The sequence below is a fragment of the Crocodylus porosus genome, unplaced genomic scaffold (assembly GCF_001723895.1).
Source record: "Crocodylus porosus isolate Cpor-Errol unplaced genomic scaffold, CroPor_comp1, whole genome shotgun sequence".
Classification (NCBI taxonomy): domain Eukaryota; kingdom Metazoa; phylum Chordata; order Crocodylia; family Crocodylidae; genus Crocodylus; species Crocodylus porosus.
Genome location: NW_017728943.1, coordinates 106,650,736 through 106,674,416, shown reverse-complemented (window position 1 = coordinate 106,674,416; position 23,681 = coordinate 106,650,736). Strand labels below are relative to the sequence as shown.

The 23,681-nt window shown below is 42.6% G+C and overlaps 1 protein-coding gene across 2 annotated transcripts in view; it reads right to left on the bottom strand.

Annotated features, from left to right (window-relative positions):
- RPS6KA2 (ribosomal protein S6 kinase A2) overlaps positions 1-23,681 on the bottom strand; it is a 537,755-nt gene that overhangs the window by 81,691 nt on the left and 432,383 nt on the right. For both annotated transcript variants that reach the window (XM_019549973.1, XM_019549974.1), the window contains 2 exons: positions 23,231-23,295; positions 4,196-4,298 (listed from right to left, as the gene is read on the bottom strand). In XM_019549973.1, the coding sequence (XP_019405518.1) occupies positions 4,196-4,298; positions 23,231-23,295 (168 nt within the window). The remainder of the gene's footprint in view (positions 1-4,195; positions 4,299-23,230; positions 23,296-23,681) is intronic.

The window sequence follows — 23,681 nt, the reverse complement described above, 5'->3', positions numbered from 1 at the left end:
CAGAGCTGAGGAGATTGAGCACTTAACTCCCTTAGCCCTTTTTAAGATCTCAGCCTCAAGGTGCTTCTTTTTAATATTGGATGTTCCTAGTGTCTTATTATATCAAATCTCATCAGATTTCTCTTTTTCATTTATATGTATAAATGTTATATAAATATATTAACTCATGTGATTTATGTATTATATACGATCTATCTACACATATATACTATAGCCTTATAAATTATATTGTGTGTGTATAGGACATATTCTAGAGTATGTAGGTGTGTTTATATGTGTACATGTACATACATACATATGTACATACATACATATTATATTCTGTTTCCTCCCCTGAAGGATTTCTATTACCCAGTTTCTTCAACTGCACTACAATATGATGTTATATAAGACTGTCATGTAATCACAGAATCATAGGGGAGTAGGCCTGGAAGGGACCTCCAGAGGGCATCTAGTCCAACCCCCTGCCTGAGGCAGGATCATCCCTATCCAAACCATCCCAAACTCTCTCTAAGACTACCATCAATCCTGACAACACAGACTTAACACCCTAACCTGCCACAGGTAAAGGAGGGGAACTAGGCAGCCAATGTCCTGCTTCAGTGAAATGTTGTCAATATATGCCCAAGAAATCCCAGGTAGAGGGCCATGCCCCCAACTACAGAGGAAAACAAAAATCTTCATGGTCCATACCAACCTGCCCATGGGGTGAAATTCCTTCCTGACCCCGAATATGGTGATCAGTCTGACCCTAAGTGGAGGGGAGAGACCCTCTAGCCAGGAACCTCTGGCTTTGGTCCCAGCAGGAGTATTGGCAAACCCCAGTCAAAGTCCTGAGTATTGGCTGTAGCCAACACCCAATGCCTCTGGGAAAGGCTTAAAAACATCCTGGCACAAGTAGCAGAAAGGGGAGGGGGAGTGGGGTAACCAGGTCCTCCCCTGAGAGGGGGCCTGGAAACATGAGAAATACCCAAAGCAGAACATAGGCACAGATACACCTAGATTATCCCTAAGCAGTGGCTTTCCAACCTCTTCTTAAACACCTCCAGTAATGAAGAGTCTACAACTTCCTTAGGCAGTCTATTCCACTGCCTCACTATTCTAACCGTGAAGTTTTTCCAAATATCCAATCTAAACTTATTTGCTGCAACTTCAAGCTATTCTCTTCTCTGAAGCAAGAGAGAAAAGGTGCTTTCCTCTTCTTTATGGTAGCCCATCAAGTATTTGAAGTCTGAAATCACGTTTCCTCTTATGCGCCTTTTCCGCAAGCTGAGCATACCTAGCAAAGGATTGCGTTTGAAGGTGGCACTCTTCAAACCCTAAACTACTGTATTTAAGCACAGTACTGAATGCTAACTGAACTTTTCAAATTCACTTCTCTTCAATCCTAAACAAGCTCATATTGATTATGTTTCCCAGCATAAGTCACTTATCCAGCAACAACCAGTTATTTTACAATTGTGGTTCAGTGGTAGAATCCTTGTTTTCCACACAGGAGACCTGGGTTCAATTCCCAGATGCTTATCTACAGCCATGAAGACACAAAATGTCTGGACCCAGTCTGACCTTTGGATTGTGTCCCAATGGCCTAAAGGGAGGATGGAAGGTCTGGGAAGCCTCCACTCCTCCAGAAACTCTTGTCTAGGCATATGCATCAAAGGTCTGGGTGACCTCTTACGCATACACCATGATCCTAAAGAAATTATAAAATATGAATAACAACTGAAAAACACATTAGGCTTCTGCAATATAATTCCACCTCTAGGTAGGATATAATAAATCACTTAAAATTAAAATATGCATATTGTAATGATCCATAGCAAATGGAAGGTGAAAGTTAAGTGTTGTGATCAAAGAGGAACACAATGTACCAAAACTAAGAAGCTAATTATTTACTGACCCAGACCCAGAGCACGTAGAAGTATGGGACTGTTAACAATTTTCCTTTTCTTTTTCTTAACCTAATACAGTATTGCCATTCAAAAGAATTTGTAAGCCAAGAGATGTCACTGGAACAAAGATTATTTTCGATGGGGCTGACTCTGAAGATCCATCATGCGGCACTTGAAGTGTAAACAGGTCTTAAAGTGACATTAAAATACCCTAAAGCCCACTTAAACATTTAAGCCATGTTAAAATCATTGAGTCAGATGGTTTCTTACATTAAAGCCTCTTTATACCATAGGCACAAATACCATGATGGTAGAAAACAGTTTCTCTCTTGCAGGATTTTGCACATCCTAAACATAATAAGTGTGCTACATCTCTTTCTTTTGCCAGAAAAAGTAGGGGTTGAATCCAGCTTTTGGGGAATACCTGGATTAGTTTTAATAAAGGTAAAAGACAAAACTATGGGGAATGTTATGCGAGGCCCATTTCCAATTGCTTTTAATTTAATCAAAACTGATTCACTAAATTTTCATAACTCCTATTGTATTTTGGGCCAGTTAGATGGCTGATGCTTCAGGCCAGAAGTCATATTTTTCTAATGCTTAAGTGACCAGGCAATATGTAGGAAGCCAGTGCTAGAGCTGGGATTGGTGTTCAGGTAGTTATTGATACTCTGATTTTTTCCTCACAAGGCTGCTCCACTAGTACAACTGCCCCCATATGTGCAACTTGGCATGAATTATTGCTTTTATAAAATGGAAATTATAAATAAAAATGAAGCTAACAGTACCATGTGAAGCATTTACTTGTCATTAACCATTTGGATGTTATGTGCCAACTTCTCTGTTATCATGACTTCTATTGACTCCAGAAAATTGGACCTTTCATCATTCTTACTATGTATCAAGTTCAGTGTTTTAAGAGATTTACAATTAAATACTATACCTATGTAATACATTTGTAACATAACATAGCATAGCTGTAACATAGTTTCTACAGTTAGAAGGGACCTGAACAGATGAACAATTCCCACACCCTGCCCTGCGCAGGAATGAGTGCTGGAATCATAATACCCCAGATACCCCAAATATCCATCTAACTTCCTCTTGAAGACCCCCAAGGTAGGAGAGAGTACCACCTCACTTGGGAGCCCATTCCAGAGCCTGGCAGCCCTAGCCATAAAGTAATGCCTCCTGATATCAAGCCTGAACCTACTCTGAATCAATTTGTGGTTATTATTCCTTGTTATCCCAGGTGGTGCCCAGAGGAACAAAGCCTCACCTATTTTTCGCTGGTCCTCCCTGGTGAGTTTATAGATGGCCACCAGATCCTCTCTCAGTTTTCTCTTGTGGAGGCTAAATAGATTCAGGCCCTTTAGTCTATCTTTGCAGGGCCTGGCCGGCTGCTCCCTTGATCTTGCAAGTGGCCCTCCTGTGGACCCTCTCAAGGTTAGCCACATCCCTCCTGAAGTGCAGCGCACAGAGCTGGACGCAGTACTCCAGCTGCAGTCTGACCAGTGCCACATAGAGGGAAAGGATCACCTTCCTGGACCTGCTTGTGATGCATCTGTAGATGCATGACAAGGTGCGGTTAGCCCTACTGACAGCTTCCTTGCGTTGGTGACTCATGTCCATCCTGGAGTCAACAATGACTCCAAGATCCCTTTCAGCCACTGTGTTGTTGAGAAGGGAGTTCCCCAGCCTATAGGTACATTGCAGGTTCCTTCTCCCTAGATGCAGCACCTTGCACTTGGCTGCAATGAATTCCATTCTATTGTCATCTGCCCACCCCTGTAACCTGTCTAGATCTAGTTGGATTCTGTCCCTCCCCTCCAGTGTGCCCACTTCTCCCCGCATCTTTGTGTCATCAGAGAGTTTGGGCAGCGTGCTTTCCATGCCCACCTCCAAGTCACTGATAAAGATGTTGCATAGTACAGGCCTGAGGACTGAGCCTTGGGGAACTCCACTGCCCACATCTCTCCAGGTTGAAAATGGCCCATCCACCACCACTGTGTACTAGCTTGAACAGCTGCAAAGCCCCTTGAACTTGATGTCACTACATTAAAAGTAGTTAAGCAAAAATCAGGCAGTAAAAATAGATATTTTTGCTTTATCACAGAAAATGTCAAAACCTTTCCTTTTTGCAGGGCATATCCAGTGACAGGTTGGTGAAGTCATGGGTTTATTCCTAAGTGCAGAGCATCTACTGCCCCACACAAAGGACCCAGAACTGCTTACTACAGTTGGGGTGGATCCATGCATGGAAAAGATCTATCACTGCTGTTCTAGTTTACTTCAATGCTAACCTGTGGGGGTTCGTGATGTGAACTCCGGGTCAAAATGAAAGGTGTCTTCTGGCCGTCCCACTGCTGGTTTAAAAGGTGGCTTGATTTCTCTCCTATATAGTTTCTACAAAAACAATGATAGAGAATAATCAGCAACATACTGTAGTGGCAGCGAAGTTCAAGAGCAGGATATTACAGTTTTTTAGGACATCCACTGATTTATTTGCTACACTTGTAGCGAGTGAGATATATGAAGAGAGAGATGCTGAACTCTTGTTGAGTCTAAGGAATTAGGATCTGTGCCCTAGTGGGTTGCTATTTTCAACTCTTATGATCCAGTGTCTATTCAAAGATGTTTTGCCTGCTTGTTTAGTCCACAGAATGGCACAACATTTAAAGCTAGGTGGCACCTGGGTGTTTGTTGCTCTTTAATATCTGCCCCAGAATGTCCACTTGGGGTGGGAAGAGATATGTTTCCAAGTGGTTTCTGCAACTGATGGGTTTGGTTAGGTAATGTTAAGGGAAAGGGTTACGTTAAGAACCAAAGTTCTTGGTACATTGGAAAACAGGAAACCAAAACTGAAACAGCACCTGCAGCAAGGAGGTTCAGGCTTAATCAAACAAGTTAGTGCCTTGTCATTTATCACACCTGGAAGAGCAGCTGAAAGGGTAAGGACCAGGACTAAGTCTTGCCAAAGTGAGGAAGCAAGAGGGTGATAATGGGTAGGTCATCTAAGAGGGAGACCAAAATAATGGGTAGGTCAACTAAGAGGGAGACCAAAAAACAAGGGATGGTTGGTACAGGGCAAGTGCAGGTAAGTATCCCCACATAGGTGGACTTCTTTTGGAGCGACAGAGGCACAAATGGAAGAATCTGCTCACAACCAGTAATAATAATACTTGCATCCTGAACTCCTTTCAGAGAAGGTTTTCATAGATGCTTTACATGTTAATGCATTAAGTCTCACAATACTTTGCTCAAGTAGAAAATAATAACCACAGCAGCAATGAATCAACCAAGGAAGAAAATTTTTTGTCCTGACCTGAAACCCACTGATATCACAGGAATCATGCACGTTGACTTTAGTGGGCCTTAGGTCAACCCTTCTGGGAACTAGCAAAGATCACACAAAAGTGCTGCTTTGAGAACTGGAATCAGAACTTAGTTCTGAGTTCAGGCCCTTGTTTCAGTCACCTGACTGTTCTCCTTTATATCGATGCTCCTGCTTTCACCTGGCAAAGACCTCCTCTAATTTACAGAGAAAGCCCTCAGTAATTAATATGTGTAAACACAAATGCAGTGTTTGTATTAACCTTCAATCCACAATCAGAGCTGGAAAGTTTGACTTCGTGAACATTTGTAAAGTATACTTACATTCTAACTCTTAAAAAATAACACATTTCATAAGGAGTTGATGTTTAAAAACATAAAATGGATCTTATTACACACTATTCCATCCTTTTACTGATGGAAAGATACTCTGTCACTTACGGCTTCTGTGATGAAATATCTCGAATACACAGTAGGGGTGCGTGAAGTGGTCTGTATTCAATTCGCATTCAGATTCAGCCCAATCTGGGGGACAGTGATTCATTCATTGATTCATATCACTGTCCCAATTCTATTCGGCCAAATCCAAATCTGAAGATTCAATGCTGATTCGAAGTATCAGCAATTTGGCCATAGACACAGCTTTAAATGTTTTTTCTACATACCTCAAGGTACCAGGTGCAGTTCGTGAATGCTGAGATGGTGGGGCAGATGGAGAGTCCCACAGGAGCATGGGGGGCCTCCCGCATGCTTCGTGGTGGACTCCCCCATTGCTCTCTAGCTTGGCAATCAGCTATGGGGGGACCCCGGGTGCCCCGCCAGACCCAGGAGGCATCAGTCGCTGAGTTAGGGGGCGGGAGGAGGGTCCCCTGCACTCTCCATGATGGACCTGGAAGTGGACCAGAAGTGCTTCTGGTCCACTTCCAGGTCTGCTGCCGTGTGCACTGGGGATCACTCCCCCCTCCCATGGGACACTCTACCCACTCAACCATCTCAGCATTCACAAGCCACCTGGTACCTTGCAGAATGTGGAAAAAACATTTAAAGCTGTGTCCATGTTCAAATCATCAAATCTCTCTGAATCGAATTGGAAGGTTCCTATTTGATTTGGAGAGATTAAAGAGTCCTGATTTGGTTTGGATTTGGAGATTTGGCCACCAAATCAGGCCAAATCTCTGCCGAATCAAATCAACTACTGAAGCTTTGTACAGCCCTAATGCAGTGTATTATCTACAGTATAGATAAATCACTGTATTTACTCAGTTCCAAGATAAGCCTCCCTTTCCTCCCCATTTAAAGTGGGGGGAAAAGTCCCTGTCTTGGAACTGAGTACGAGGCAGCCTAGGACAGGGTGAGAGTCACAGCTGCTGCCTGCCCCCACACTGCTTCTGCCCTGCTGCTTTGGGCCCCCCTGTCTGATGCCCCCACAGCCCTTCCCAACCCCTCAGCTTCTGGCCCCCTGCCTGGGAACAGTAGAAGTGGCGCAGCAGCTCCAGCTTGGATCCCCCTGTAAGCCTGAAATGCTGTCTTGGCAGAATTGACACCTTTTTCCCCTTTTCTGCAAATGGACACCATGAGCTGCAAGTGAAGTGCACGCAGAGGCAACTAAGCACAGAGGTAGTGTAAACAACTGCTGTATGAAAAACAAAATGTAGATAGCTGTAGAATCTAGGAAAACAATTTAGAAGAGAGAAGTTAAACAAAACCCAAGGATAGCTCAGTAGGGGAGAAGCAAGTTCAGAAAGAAATAAGATGAGGGTGAAAGAGGGTGACAGATTAATAAGGAAACAACTACTGTAAAAGGTAATTGGTGAGAATATATAGCATGAAGTATACATAAGAGGACTATAAAAGGGTATATATAAAAGCCTAAGGAAACAACTATATTTGGGGAGCTGTCACCAGCCAGAGGAGACCAAGCTGATCTAAACTGTGACCCCCGGTGCCATGATGACACCTAGGTAGTTAAATCATCATGCATCATCTGGAAGGCAGCGTAAAGAATACCTTTACAGACTGTTTGGGGATTTTCCTGAGTAGTGGCATTGCTTTTGTGCTCATTAAATTTGGATTTGAGACTGGAATGGGTGGGATCACTGATCATTTCATTCTGTTCATGCCACCCCCTTAATCAAAATTGAGTGTAACAGATTTGGTGTCCCTAAGTAGGCAAAAGCAGATTAGTAGCTTCATCAGGTGAACAGAGATTGAAATATCCACATTTAACGAACCACCCTGGGCTCCAAGGGTTGTAACCTTGACTCGTGGGGAGAGGGACTCGCTGAGACCATACAGGCTCATCGGCAAGAAGGGAATATCTGATCTAGGAACCTTTCCCCTTCCAATACTAACACCATGGCAACAGAAGTAGGAGAAATTTGAGTTTGAGAAATAGGTGCCAGAGGCTAATGCGCCCCAGGTTTGGGACAAGGGGGCATTTGAGAATGAGGAGAACACTTTAGAGGATTTTTGTAAGCAGTGGTCCTGTTGGATCGCCTCTGAGGAAAGTCCATGCCCAGATAAAAAGACTAAGAACTTAGCAGCATTACAGAGTCTGTCTATGGTAGCTAAAGGACTGGCCAAGGAGTTGGCATGGGAAAGCAGAAAAGTGCAGAGTTGCAGGATAAGTGCTATCAGTAAGAGCAAGAGATAGAAAAAGAAGAGAAACAGAGTCAGGCGATAGAAAATTTAAAGGCATAGATGGCAGGAAATGTCTTTGAAGAATGCTTGTAAGATGGCTGAGGCAGGGGAAGGATTCCGGAAAACATTGCAAATGATAAAGGAAAAGAAAAGGGTAAGGAAAAGCTAGTTGATACCCTTACGGTGTAAGTATGGCATAAAATGCTACAGTACAAAAAGCAAAACAACACAGATAGTTTGCCCATGGGAAAATTGCTGAAGAGGCTGGCAAAGCATGGAAAAAAAATAAAGCCAAGGGGAACCAAGGCAAATTCTCAGCTCTCCCATGAGCTGAGAAAGAGTAAAACTGTCTGGCACCTCCAGTTCAGTTCCTTGTTGCCACTGGCATCCATTATAGCTAAATTGACTTTGTGCAGTTCAAAAATGTGATACAAGGGGGAGTACTGAGACAGGCAATGGTAAGGAACCCTTCCTCAGCTAAGGGCTACAAGACGGAAGTGCAACTCCCAATTTTTGCAAACTGTTCTGAGTTACAACGTTACCCTAAACCAAAGAGAAGTTCGCTGTTGGCTCCAGGGGGAAGGGGAATCTAGCTGGGCTGGGAGCCTGCAGTCAGGCTCCCACAGCAATGACCAGGGCTGTCTACCAGTGCTCCCTGTGTTCAGAATGGGAGTGGGGAAAGGCAGTGGAGGGAGCTCATTTTTGGGGCTCCCCAGCTGGTGCCGAAGGGCAGGATATCCCACCTCACCTTCCACAGGGGACTGAAACCACCCCCAGACTACTCTCCCTCCACTCCCTTTCCCCTTTCCCATTCTGAAAACAGCAACAGGCTGGGAGCCCTGCAAACGCAAGTTACAAAAGATGCTACATTTTGAAATGTCTTTATCTGATATCTCATGCAAACAGGGGTCAGATTTTCACCCAATCAGCCATTTTTGAAGCTGTCTGCAGCTGTGCACTTTTGTTTGGTCACAGCTATAAACTGCTTTCTATGACCAGATCAGGCAAAAATTGTCACTTCTGTCTGCACCCAAGAACAAGTGGAGGGGAAGAATGGCTTTTTGACTTTAAAGCATTTAATCGGAAAAAAAAAATCAAATCATTACTACCCTTCTCACAAGTAAAGCAATTTGAAACGGAAAATCTAAATTGACACAGAACCAAGGGAAGACAGAAACCAAGGGCTCCTCTAGATGTGCAGGGAGCCAGCTCCGGCATGTTGGAAATCCGGTGCATCGGAGCAGACTCAATTAAACAAGTCTGCTGGAGTACAGAAATGAATGTGCTTCAGCAGACCCTGGCATCATGTGTATCAGCATCCCCACACTGAAAAATGGTGGCAGGGCACTTTAAACTAAGGCTCATTCAAAGTGCCCCACTGCCACTTTTCAGTGCAGGGGATGCTGATACATGTGACACTTGGGTGCTTCTAATTAGCACCGCTCACTAATTAAAGCCCCACCACTGCTGTGCCTCCCCAAGCACATGTAAAAATTCCCTGAAAGATCACAAGCTTTTTTACTTTAAAGAGTTGAAAAGATGTTGTTAGCTGACCATTGTGGTATTTTGAGGTCACAGATGCTTAAGAAGCTGAAAGCTTTAATTAACTGTGCTAATATTTGTTTGTGAATTGGAATGTGTCATTATCAGGAGGGCGAAGAGGCTATCCAAACTGCAGCCCCTGTGGGTTTCTTTGTAAACTCATCCCCACAGGCAAGTACTGTTGTCAGAAGGGACTGCAGATGTTGTTGCACTGCTAAAAGAAAAGTTGAGGGGTGTCTTTGTTAAAAGTAAACAAGATTGTGGTTTAAATAACATTTGTGTTAATATTATGGGATCTGATCCTACCCGGCTCCCCCCAACAGTGTGAATACCTCAAAAGTAAAGGAAAGCTTAGCAGTAACAATTAACAGTTTGCTGGGTCAGAGAGTGTTTACAGAAACTCAAAATACAGCTGTGTAAATAAAGGGTGTTTTTTTTTCCTTGGATGTTATTTTAAACAAAAAGGGAAGAAGTCCTGACCAGCAGAGAATACATCTTATCACTAAATTGCCTGCTCCCACAGACACTACGATTTTGAAGTCCTTTTTAGGACTGCCATGGTTCTCAAAAAATTGTATCGAGGAATATGCAGAGAAAGCCCTGTCATATGTGGTTTAAAGGAGGGGAGCCATTTGGAAAAGTAAGAGAGGAACCCGGGTGGATATAGTTTGTTGATGGATCCAGCTATTATAAACAAAGGAAAGCCCATTCCAGGTTATGGAGCAACCAATGTGAAAAATGTGAAAGTTCAAAGTGGGAAAAGTGTTCCACATTCAGGCAAGATGGTAATAGCTGCAGCATTGGAAACAAAAAAAACTCCTGTAGAAGACAAAGTGAGCATTTACTCAGATTTAGGACTGGGTTGTCCCTCATAAACTGACTGCCTGTGTAAAAGACACAACTTATAAATGCCAGTGATGAAAAGCCAGTAGTAGCATTGGTACCAAATTAATGTAAGTTTGGCAGTTAGCCTTGAGAAACACAGAAAGCAGCAGCAAAGGCATTCAAATGAAAAAAAATGATCATTGTCAAAAAATGTGGTTGGCTTACAGCAAGTTGATAAGAAGGCAATCCAGATGAATTAAAAATGGGTTGGTTAGGCATTTGGGAACATGGAAAAGACGAGGATGTAAAATTGTCCTTGATCCTCAGGGCCGTAGGGAGACTGCAGCTGATCATGAGATCAGTCCTCACAAGGTGATGACAGGCCAAGAAATGCAAATGCCTGAGCAGTGGTGGGTAGCTGGGGATATACCTTAAGGTATGCAGACCTGAGTGTTGAGTAATAAATGAATGCAACAGATGTTAAAAGCAGTCTCAGACACCCAGAGACAAGTGGCAGTAACCCTCAAGGTAAACTGAGACCAAATGGATAAAAATTTTGGGCCGCTAAAAAAACTAATAGAATGGAAAGCTGAAGATCAAGTAATGTACTGGGCCTACCAAAAAAGGCACATGCACAGTGCTTTGTTTGGGCTGGCCCTGACAGAATAGTAAAGAAAGCTAGATCTACTGGGTGCATCTGCATGTACCATTAAGGCAATGTGATAAATGGTGCAGTTTGCATAGAGTCAGCTGCTCCTGAGTGCAGTGCCTGCATGTGCGCCTGGGACTGCAGACGTTTGAACCATGGTGGAGCAGCTCTGGGCTGGTAGGGGGCACATGACCCTCCTCTAATTAGATTCTGTACATAGAAAATTATAATAAATTTATAAATTTTCCATGTATAGAATCTAATTATTGGGGGGTCATCTTAAATTCAAGGTCATCTTGGAATTTCATAGATATGGTAATCGCAGACATTGTAGTTTTCAATTTGCTAAGATGAATAAATGGCAAGACATTATGTAGGACAATATCAGCACCAGCACGAAGCAGATGTTTGTGGCGATGTTATAGCACCCTGGAATACAAGAATGTTAATGCTAACAGAGTTGGGAGTGAAGCCACTATAATTAATAGTCAATTCAATGTGAAAAGTTCTGCTTGCGTAAAACTGCTTCCCCCATCTTCCTCTGTAAGGAAGATGAATGGTTGATTGTTGTGCACCATAATGGAAACTGTGTTCTGAATAATTAAAACCAAGTGATGTTGTAATTTGCTACTGTCACTCATCAACACGTGAAATGTGTCAACTTAGTCATTAGCACATCCCTTCTTTCAGCTTCACAGAATTTTAAAAACCCTTTGCAAACTCTGGGCCTCACCATGAGCTGAGTGCCTCCTGACAGGTGCTGAGTGCCCTCATTTCTCACTTCAACAGGAACTCAAAATACTCAACAACTAGGAGGAGGCCTTTTTTATTGATTGGTCTTCACCTAGAGAAAGTTCTCTGCTTTTTGCTTTCCTTATTTTCCTCTTCTTGGAGAACAGCAGCATGTTCTTAAAACATTTCTTTTTACTCCACAAGACAGACAAACTGACTGGCCACATCCAGATGAACAGGGGCATGCACTTGCAGCGGCACAAACAGCAGTGAGACAAATTTGTGCTGCTACTTTGTGCTGCAGTGCATACCCCTGCATGTGCGCTTTGTTGTGAGATACATTGTCCTATTATGGGAAAACTGGACTTGCCCAGCTTCTCCTGGCTCCCAGTGTGCTGGAGCAACCAAGGTAAAAATGGAACATAGAGATGCTGTGGCTGGATGACCGAGTCTGTTTGTTCCAGTGCACACTACTGTAGTGTGCATTGAGCCAAATTGTTCCCAGGACCAGGAAATCCTGGTAGCAAATTTGTAGCACAGGCCATTTTTAATGTTTCACATGTGTGGTTTGTGGCACCACAAACCACACTCCCCTGCTCATCTGGGCACAGCCCCTTGGGGCTAAGCACATGAACTAACTTTATATCTCAGCCTTTCAGGTACTAGAAAGTTAAAAAAAAAGTGTTAGAATTATTTATCATACAAAGAATTCCATTTTCTCCCTAGGATAATGATAATTAATCACTCCCTGTCTGCCCTCCTAGCTTTTTTCCTCATCTAGTCTTTCCAAATACTGCTGTTGCTGCTTTACTTGTGTTACTTATTCTTAAAGCACATGCTCAATTACTAGGGAAGCACTTCAAATTTGACAGGACCAACCTCACGCCAAAGATGTGGCATCACAAACCACTTACTAGGGGAAAGTCTAGAGGAAAAGTGGCATGAAAAAGCCTCAGTCAAAATCCTTCCCTGGCATTTCCATTTCCATTTCTGATTAGATAATTCCTGTGTCCTCTCTTAGACCATGTTATTGGCCATAGCCAAAAGCCAAGCTGCCACTTCTTTATATTAGGGCCATGTGTTTCCAGCTTCTTGTCTGTATCTGTGGGTGCAGACAGAAGTGCAGCTCCCTGCTGTAACTGAGAATGCTTTGTGCAAAGTGTTCTGAATTACAACAATCCCCTGGACCAAACAGAAGTTCACTGTTGGTTCCAGGCGGGGAGGGGAATTCAGCTGCTGGTTGCCAGCTTGTAGCTGGTTCTGCCTAGCAATGGATGCTCTTCTCTCCCAGCCTGTCCCTCTTTCAGAACTGGAGGGGGAAAGGGAGGACAGGGAGCTCATTCTAGGGGTTCACCAGCTGGCACTGGAGAGTGGGATGGGTGAATTCAGGGGGGCTCCAATTCAGGGGGGCTCCAACACACCCACCCAACCCTTCAGCGGGGGCTAAAACCCCTCCCAGACAGAACTTTGTCTGCTCCCTGTTGCCCCTCCTGTTCTGAAAACAGCTCAAGGCTGGGAGGCAGTGCAAACAGATGTTACAGAAGATGCTCCATTTTGAAATGTCTTCATCTGACAATGAGGGTTCCTATTTTCATCTGATCGGCCATTTTTTAAGCTGTCTGCAGCCACACACTTGTGTTTGGTCATGGACTGTGTTCTGCGGCCAGATTGGACGAAAATTGTCACTTCTGTCTGTGCCCTATATGTCAGCTGGAAATCATGGACGCCTAGCTTCTGCATTTGACCGCTGAAGGTTTTTTAGGTGCTCTTGATTGCCTACCTTGTTTTGCAGATCACTGACATAAAACACATTTTCTGCTATATCCTGAGAGACTTTTAAGTCCTTCTGAGTCACTTACAAGAACAGTTTGGATCAGACCCTCAGTGACTTGCCCACAGTTGCAGGATGGGTTAGCTACAGTGGGAGGAGTCCTGGTTTTTGGTCTCCTCTACCTGGCTCATGCTGTTAAATTTGATCTAAATTTGGATTCCAAAACACATTGTGAGAGGACAGATCAAGATTTTGGGTTAACTCTATTATAGAGGCAGACTCTTTGTTGGATTTTGACCATGATTCAGGATTACAGTTGGATCTTTTTTGAGGGTGAGTGCATTCAAGTGTCTGGTTTCAGTCTGGACCCATCTCTACCTTTTGGAATGGTATAGGAAGGGAATTAAAGAAAATGCTAGCATCATGGACAATGAAAGCACTGTCCAAGGCAATAAGAATTTGGATGCTTTCTTTCAAATTAAGCTCTTCAAAGAAAGGTGGGTTTCTGCATGGCTCATCCAAAAGACCAAAATGAAGAAAGGATACAGCAAATCTGGACCCAAATCTGGATTCTGAATGTCAGGATGTCCACATCTATCTCTGGCATAACTTTTGCTAAGGTTTAAGTTACAGAGCAGATGCTGAGCTACTACGGTCCTAATTCTATACAAATTAAATCAGTGGAAATTTTCAGTGCAATCAAGATCTGGCCCAATTTCCCCAGTTATGTGTCCATTTGGGAGTATCCAATTTAACATTTGGAGCATTCACATGCTGATTTGGGTATCTTTATTTAGGTACCCAAGATCAATAATGTATGTGTATCTATTCTGCACAGTTGTAAAGGGCTGGGAAATAATTCATGTTTTCTCCTTCACATTTCATTTCTGTATTCTTAAGAGAGAAATTCCTCTCAATCTGTTATTGACTGTTGAATATCCCCTCAGAGTAAAACAAAAAAACTTCACAGTGGCGCTGTCATATTGGGCAATAACACAAAAATACAATTGATGGATGTGAGAAATCACAGTGCATTATGCTGAACTGTATAGATTTAGTGACTGGGGATTTTGACTGCTTACGGACATTTAAAAAAACTACCCCAAAAAGGGTGCTTTACCAGAAGAAGCAGAATGTTAGTTTGATTCAGCTCTACAGAATCTGTATAGATTGAACGCATCAGCAGGGCTTTTTGATGCTTTTACCTAAAGCTGATTCAATCAGCTATTAGCTAAAAGCACCAAAAAAGTACCCTAAAATGTCTGATCTATACAGATATTGGGCGAGCTGGGTCCAACTAAAGTGATGCCTCTTCTGGGCATGAACTGAGCTCAGCGTAGGAGCATGTTGAGTTTAAAGTACAGCATAATTTTTTCAAATGTCTGTAACCAGCCTTTATGATCAATAGATGTGAGAATGACATAATGCAGGGTGTGATGATAAAGGATGCTCTCATCCCTCAACTTCACCTGTGACATGCTAGAATGTTTTTGGTGGATATTTTTTTTCAGCAATATGCCTTGCAGTTATGCGACACAGTTGTTTGTATAGCTTTAGGAATAGGTTAGACAAGCACTTGTATGGGATGGTTTGGATAGGGATGATCCTGCCTTCAGTAGTGGGTTACACTAGATGACCATCTGAGGTCCCTTCCTTCCCTACTCTTCTATGATTCTATGATTCAGGCATACAGACTTGGATAAGTATCTACATTTCTTTATGTTTCTCATTCCTTTCCTCCCTCTTTGAGCATCTTGCAATTAATATATTCAAATTAATACATAATTGAATCATCTCCAGAACGCACAGAAACCTCTAGCGGTTTGGGAATTAATACCGTCCAAAGCCACTTATAATTTGGAGGTTTAACCCTGACATTTTTTTGTAAACATGCCCACAAAATGTTTGATAGTTTTGACAAAAGTTTAGGAAGCTCATCAAGATTTTAGCTGATTTGGCAGTTGAAAAGATTTCTGTCATGCAGAGATGCTTCTTATATTCAGTTGAATGTTGGAGTCAGTTAGGACTTTTCCATCAACATTTGTTTACAACAGGAAATGCAGAGCTTGACCAATCAACTTTTTCTGCTGAATCTTTAAAATGTTGCATTGAAAAAATACAAAGTAAAAATGTTGCCTTTTGTGGTTTGTTCTGGATCAGTTTTACATCATCCCAGACCTGCTTGCACTGATGCAATGCCACATAAAGTTAGGGTACTTCATGTCCCCATTCTTTCCTTTGGACTAGGCTTTTCTTTTTTAGCCTGTCCCTCCCTGATATATAGCGATCCTGCTTTTGTTGAACCACCAAAGCATCTCCTGGGCATCACTTGGCTACAGTATACTAGCTCCCATGAAGCACCGTGGCAGCTCAGAAAGGCACAGGCTAATGCTGAACTAAACTGAAATGAAACAAGATGTTATACTGGTTCCATCCCACCCAAAACTTTGATACTCCTGATTTGGGACAAAAGACAAATTTAGGAATGCCATAATTTTCTACAGGATGGAGTTCTGATGGAAAGTCAATACTACTTAATTTGTGTTGCTGTTAGGCTTTGCTAAACTTTCTGTCCTGGTCTTTGCTGCTTGGTTAGTCAATGGACATTTCTTCCACTGGGGCTCCTGTAATGTACCACAGAGGCTGGCAACAAAGTTCTGGGACTCGTATCTGTCCCTTATAACTTAGCAATCTTTCATTTATCATAATCTTTTCATTTCATAAATGTATTCATGACAAGATAAAGATGTAAAATACCTTGTGCAGGTGTCTTGCAGATAACAAGAAAAGAAAATGATTTAATATAATTAAATAGTATTTAGTCATTCCTTGCACTGAATGAGTTTCTTTGATGAAGACCTGTATACTTCCAGAAATAGAAAGATGTGTCTGGTTGCAATGATGTAAGGGAATAAACTCCCATGATACATACATACACCTGTCACAGAAAAGCCAATAAGCAAACAACAAGCTGAACCACCTTTTAAATGTTCATCCTTAACTAGATGAAACTGTTTCAAAATGACAGAAGAGCTACCAGGATTCAGACCTTGGGGCCTGATTCTGCTGCTGATAACATCTATAATTTAGTTCATTTGTATTGTTAATAGAATTTTATCTCTATGATGAACGGTAGTTCGGGTAAAGGAAACAGACTTTGAATGGTCTCCCTTCCCTGCTCCCTCCTTCAGCTACTGAAGACATCTGATAGAAGGACAATAATTTGCTACTTTGTGATAAATAAAGTCCTAGATTGGCATTTTATCTAGGTGATCCTATGAAAAAGCTGCTTTTCAGCTCTTCTGACGAAGGTCTGCAAAAAATGGATTTCACAGACCTTGTGGAAATCTAAAAATTCTTCAGGCCTGACCTGTAAGGAGGGAATTAAAAACAGAAGAAAAAATATGGGTACAAATTCTACCCTTAGACATTGGTGTTTTTAATCAATTTAAAGCCAATGGGAACCCTGTTCGTTTGCCTTAGGGAGAACATTGTCTTAAATGTTGTAGAAACTGTAGGTACATTAAATGTAGTGGGAATTAGATACCTAATTCCCTACGGTTTCTTTGAAAATCCCAGCCTTGACTTTTAATTTAAAAGACAAACCACTTATTTTTGGTAGTACTAGAGTGATGTTGTAGCCATGATGGTGCAGGAATTTATGCAAGAAGCAAGGATTTTTTTGGGTGATATCAAATATCAGGTGATCTGATGAAGAATGCCTTACATTTGAAAGCTTGTCTAACTTTAACCTAACCCTGAAGTTGGGCCAATTAATCATTACACCCCCCACAAAAAAATCTGTGTCAATTCACTTATTGAAAAGAAAATCACCAAATTTGTGTCAGGATGGTCTGGGGAAAGCTTCCTAGCACTGAGACCAAGATCCACCAAAGTGATGTCTTTTCTGTTTCATGCTGAGAAGTGTAGACTTACAGCTGTTGTTTCAGTAGCACTAGCAATGCCAGGGAGTTTTTCACAGGGATTAACCTGAGTTGCAATTTGGGCATGTGAATTAAGAACTAGAGACTAGAGTATCCATTATTCAATTTGAGCCACTTAATGCAATACAAATTGCACGTGAATTGCCTGGACATTTTCACTTAAGAATTACAAGGCTGAAATATTCATGGATAGCATAAAATTGGCAAAAAGTGCTCCTATACCAAAACCCTCTGTCCTGATGTAAGGGGGAGGAAGGCAGTGATGGAGAGGTATGTGTCTGGGATGGGGATGAGAAGGGTGGGGGTCTGGTGGAACAAGAGGACCTTACAATGAAGTTAAAGTTATCTCCCTTCAGCTTTAGCTTATGCTAGGGGCAGGTAGCTAAGGATAAGGGACTTGGGGCCAGCTTCCCTCCTACAACTAAGCAGAAGGCAGGCTCACTTGAGAATAAAGCCTTAATAGCTCATTCCCTGTATTGCCGTTGTTATTTAGTTCCCATTTGCTGCACAATAGTTGAAGGACCTATCACCAACATTCCTATTCATGAAAAGGCGCCTGTGGTTGAAATATGGTAAAACATGGCCTCCATTGAAGTACCTGAACTGGGTAAACTCAAGGAAGTACAGTGTGGTTTTTGAGGGAGAAGTGGCAGATATCAAAACCCAACCTGCCTGCGTCTGTGCCCACTGGCTGAGACACATACACAGCAACCAGGTTTCTCTTGGCCTCCACATACATTTAATACTCTCAGATTGCCCCTACTTGGAAAATGACCACCTGATGTATAAACTTATCTCAGGTAGCACCAGGAAAGCAGCTGACTTCATTCATCTACGGGGATGTTCCTCAGTTTTCAAGAGGCTGTTTAGAGTGGTACTTGGAAGCATATACTGTTCGTCCTGGCCATTATTTCTTGATGGCCCTTGATACAGAAGCAGATTCTCTGCAGTGTTCAGCTTCTGCTAGGTGCAGCAGAGCAAGGCTTACAGCTCTCCAGTCTGCTGTCCCTACCCCAGTCCTGGTGCATTTTAGATCAGCCTGTGGGATGTTTGAATGATATCATCTGTAATATGGCTCTTTAAGGATCCTGCATGGCTGGAGATAGCTCCCAGCTGCACTGCATTTTGGCTACTCCTTCTCCCTGATTTCACAATGTGCCTTCCAACCCTCCTTGTAGCTTGTATTTCAGGGGTAAAAGAGAAAGCCAAGGGACTGGTTCTGCTAATGCTATCAAAAGATTTAAGGGAAAGTTTCCATTCCCTTTGCTTACTGATCAAGGCAAGGAATCTATTTCAGTGTGCCTTAATCTGAAGCATGTATGAGTATCTTTAATCAGTGCTTTCCTTGGAGACGGAGACTTTGGGATTGCGTGTATGGGCAGCAAGGAGGTATTTAACCTCGGCAATGCCTATGTGTTCCAGGATCATGCTTATTTTTTCTTTTTCCTTTTTTGCATGCTGACTCTGCATCACGGATGCTGTATTTGGTAGACTTGAAGTGCTGGCACAGCAAGGCTCTTTTCTTACACTGCACATAGCTATTCATTGTGCTGGCTGCCTCATTTACATCAGACAGACCGTCTGGAACATGCTGTGTGTGTGACTGTTCAGAGAGAGAGAGAAAGATGGAAAAAACACATGAGAAGTGATTATCCCAAGGGGAAGAAATGTGGTCCAGAGACTGGGACAATAACCTCTCCTAACAAAACCTAACTCAACTTTGATAGGTATCACTGTGAAACAGACATCTCAGCTATTCATTTGTCTGTTGATCTATCTGCATTTTCAAGGAGTCCATTACTGTGGCATCTAAGCATCCTACACATATTTGGAGGGAGGAGCTAACTCTACATTTAGTTTTGAGTCTCCTTTCCCATTAGAATTACATTTGGTGGTTGCTTCCCCAGTCATTAAATAACTGCTGTACTGGGTAAAGGCTGGTTAAAAAAAAATTCTCTTATACTGAGACAGTCATAAGATTCTCACTCAGTCTGATCTCTGGCAATAAGTGTGATCCATCCAGAGGACTACTGACAGAAAATGATTTCCCAGTGGTCCCTGAAAGCTTCTGACTGTCAGCTTTGGTGTCCCTTGTCAACCACAGCTGCCACAGTATGTTCAAGGGGACAGGCAATCCAAGAGACACTTTGCTCCTTGCCTATTGATGATCTTAATGAATTTAGCTGTAAAAAAATGCCAGTATTCACATCCTGGCTCACAAGTGTTGATCTTTGCGAACAGCCTGCAAGCCGATGCCAAGAATTTCATAGAAAATTAGTACTACACATCTGTTCTGACGCATTCCTACTGCCCAGTTCTGTGTCTTTCAGTCTATGGAGGGCTTGTAAACAGCTGCCTGAATCTTTTTATTTAGACATAAAAGCCTGGCTTTTATTGCCAAGCTCATGCTGACTCAAGCCATTTTGAAATTAACACAGTCCACCTGAATGTCTGCTGTTTAGAAAAAGGGCTTAAGTGACGTCAAACTAAGGCTGGATAGGTACAGAGAAAATTCTGTAAATATAACTCAGGTTAATGTACTGATGTTTCATGACACTTCCCCATCCTACAGGTGCACTCTAAACATAAATCACATTGGATTGGAGTGATTAATCTGAGCCATACAGCGTGGTAAGAGCTGAGCGGCTCCCAAGAGTAGCTAATGCAGTCACAGTGCATCTGAGGGTTGCTATGCCAGCCGGAGCAGGGCCTGATTTTTCTCTTAGTTCCCAAAGAACTGTCCTAATTACCAGACGTGTTCAGCAGGATGAAGAGCACCCTTTTATCTTACTGTTAAAGGTGGCCCACTGGGCAGCCAGGAGGAAAAGCTATGTGGAGCCAAAGGAGAATAAGTCAGTACTGGGTAATGCCCTGCTCTCACTGCTATGTATCCATTTTAGCCAATGACTAATTCAATGCAAATCACATACTCAACATTGAGGGTAGGGGCCAGACCCCAGGGTGCCCTCTCTGGTCATGCCCATCACCCTGAACTATAAGGCAAGGATGCCTCTGGCTTGGTCTTTTCCAGCCCTACATCTCTTTTCCTCTTGGCTGCCCAGTGGACCAACTCCAACAGGAAGGAAGGAGAATGTACCTGGCCTTGCCTACCCCATGTCCTGGGACTAGGAAACTTTTCTTTGAAGTGGGAAATGAAAACTTACTTCCTAAACCTCTCCACCCCTGGCTGAAGGAGGCCAAGAACCTGGATCTGTCACTTCCTGAACATATGCCAAACAACTAAACTACTGGGCCAAACAATGAAGGGTCTTCTCTCTGTTACTAGCTATGTTTTTTTTCCAACTAACCTTCTGAGCACTTATCCAGCTGGAACAGGATTGCAATCAGGCATAAGTGTAGCATCTATAGCAGCTTCAGTGCAGCAGGACAGCAGGACAAATATAGGCTAAATAGCTGCCTAAAGATGCAGTTGGATTTGGGCCTTACTAGTTAAATATGGAAAGATCAACATGAAATGTAAATATTAGTAAAAACTGGGAATGGAGAGAGAATTTGAGAATGTAATGCATGGAGAAATGGGAGGACAATCAGCTGGGCTGAAAGTGAAAATCATTTTATCATCTCCTAGCACATTACCAAGTGACATGCCAACTCCTTTGAGTTCAGTTCAAAGCTGGCTCCTGAGCTTTGAGGGTGTAAAACATACTTTCATGGACATACACTCCCTGTAGTTTGAAATGATTTGGGTTCAAATGAACTCAGTGTTTTCTAAAGGATTAGTTTCTTTATGAAGCCAGGGAGAAAGGTTAGAATCTGACTGTTCAGGTACATTCACACTGTTTTCCCTCAAACAGAAGTTACACTAGTAGCCATATGACTTGCTTCATGTCACATGTCCAGTGAATACAATCTTAATACTAGAGTATTAATACTAGAGTAACTGGTGCCACAGAAATACCATAAAAGACATCAGATAAAATGAGATTAGTGAATTTTTAAAGGAACTGGCCAGCAGAAAAGTCCAAGAACCAGAGACCCAGGCAGAACTAGAAAAGTCTATACATTTATTTTTACCTAAAAGTTTGTACCTTTGAACAAAATCTGAATGTGTATTAGTGGTAGTTCCAAAGTTGAAACTACACCAGGGGCTCATTTTAAACCTGTTAGAAGTCTGAATCAGATGTTTACCTGAATTAGGATGTGAAATCATTATGTCCAGGGACAGAAATTACACATAAATTGGTATAAGTAATTGGAAACGAGTTAAAATTTGTAACACAACAGAATTTCAGGGCACATAAACTGCTTTCAAAATGGCTTAAACTGGTTTAAGATAAACCTGCATAGAGGTAGTATCAGACTTAACTGATTTAATTAAATTGGTTTATTGAACTTTTGTCCCAGATCCCCTCCAGATTCAAGTTAACTCACAGTCCCCCAGCATCCCAGGATGTTTTGCACCTCCCCCCTCTACTCCCTCCCCCTTGCAAGGTGGCCAGGCTAGCCTTGGTCCAAGCTGTCTGTTCCAGCAAAGCAGGGAGTGTGCTCTAGCACCCCCCAGCTTCTGGCCTGGGCCACTGCAGGCATGTGGCTGCATTTCTGGAATCAAAAGTGAATGTCTGTTCACCTGCTCATTGTTTTTGTCTATGCAGATTAGACTAACCTGAGAAGATTGGATCAATTCAGCCTCAGGCTATTTAACCATCTGTACTTAGTCTATAAAATGTAACTGACTTCAATAAGACAAACTATTGCCTACTGTCTCCTGCGTCATGTTAAACACTTCTTATTTGCACAGCGTTACTTTTGTTAAAATGTCTGCTGTGCCAATTTCAAATGCTGAAACAAAATGAGTCTGTCATCTCAGTAGGCAGTCACCATTTAGATGGAAAGCTGCTGCTTCCTGCTCTGGATGGCTGAACTGCATGCTCTATAATGGAGAATCTAGTCTTTACACACTGAGCTACTTTATGCTTTTCTATAGTTCCCATCACAATATGTAAGGATGAGTCCTTAGCCTGGGCTTTGCATGTGTTGTGCCCTACAGTGACAGAAAGGAGTAAAAAAGCTACTGGTTGACTGAATGTTCTTACAGCATAGGGTACTTCAGGAGCTGTCCAGCCACCTATAACAGCTCTTAAAATACACCCCAACTGCCTTCTTAGCCCAAGGATGTACAAGAGGGGCTGTGACATAACTAGAGCACTTTTGTGCTTTACAATCTCTGTCAGCCCGTACTGTCCCTTGAGGCTGCTATGAGTAGTCATAAATTAGGATAGTCCCAAGGCTGCTCTAAAATTACCCCAGAGGTAAACTGGTTTCTGGCAGCCTCTGGATTTGCACAACACAAAGGTGGCTTATAGCCATCTTTGTGTCTCTGGTTCTGTACTAAACACAGCTCAGCAGGCCTACAGACATGGGCCTAATAATTTTACAGGGAATATATAAACACATAGATAGAAAGACCCAGATCAACAGAGAGCTTTCTCCAGCAGTGCCTTTTTCCAAATGAAGACCATAAGCTTTGTTTTGCTTTCAATATGAAATAGCACAGGAATTCTTTATTTAGAGCTGCTCCATTACACTCTAATCCTGCTCCTTGCTTTGGGGCATTAAGTTCTTCAGAGTGCAATGTAGTAGTTATTCTGTGAACCTCTGGAAAGAGATTCAAATTGCATCATAATGAGCCAGCTGATTAAACAAAATATAAACAAGAAGTTTGAAAAAGCTGTGGATGCTGAATGTACCTTTATTTTCTTTGGTGTTAAAAGAGAAACATGAATGCCAATCAAAAGGTTTTAACTCCCAGGTCATGTATTGCAGATTTTATTCAAGTAAGCTTTTCTTTTGTTTTTTTACATGACAGATCCAGTTTCCAGCTGGTCTTCACTAATTCTACCAAATCCCATAATACAATTAGAAACAATACTGCTCTACTTACATTCCAGTCTATAGTAACAAAAAAAGGGTGACGCTTAATTTCTTCAACTCCATCCAGGCCAGCACCTGCCAAGACAATATAAAAGAGGGAGAGAGAGACCGAGTCAGAGTAAAGCCGAGCCACAAGGAATGGGCAATGTGGTGGGCTAGCAGGGGGAGCTCCTGCGTTGAGCCTCCCATCTCACTACGCCTGTCCACCTTCCGGACTCCACGTGTCTCTCCAGGGGTGCCTAAGCCCTGGCAGACCTCCTTTCCAGTGCCACCGCAGAGTCTGGGGGTTACATAAGCTGCCATCACCCTGAGGGGGGACTCTCTTAAGCTCTGTGTCCTTGGGGAAACACAGGCCTAATAGTCCAATGGGTACTTGACCCAGTACAAGCACTTGGGGCACTTCCCCAAGTCGGTGGCCAAAAAGGAAAGTCCTTCTTAGTCCACAGACCTAAGGGGCCTCT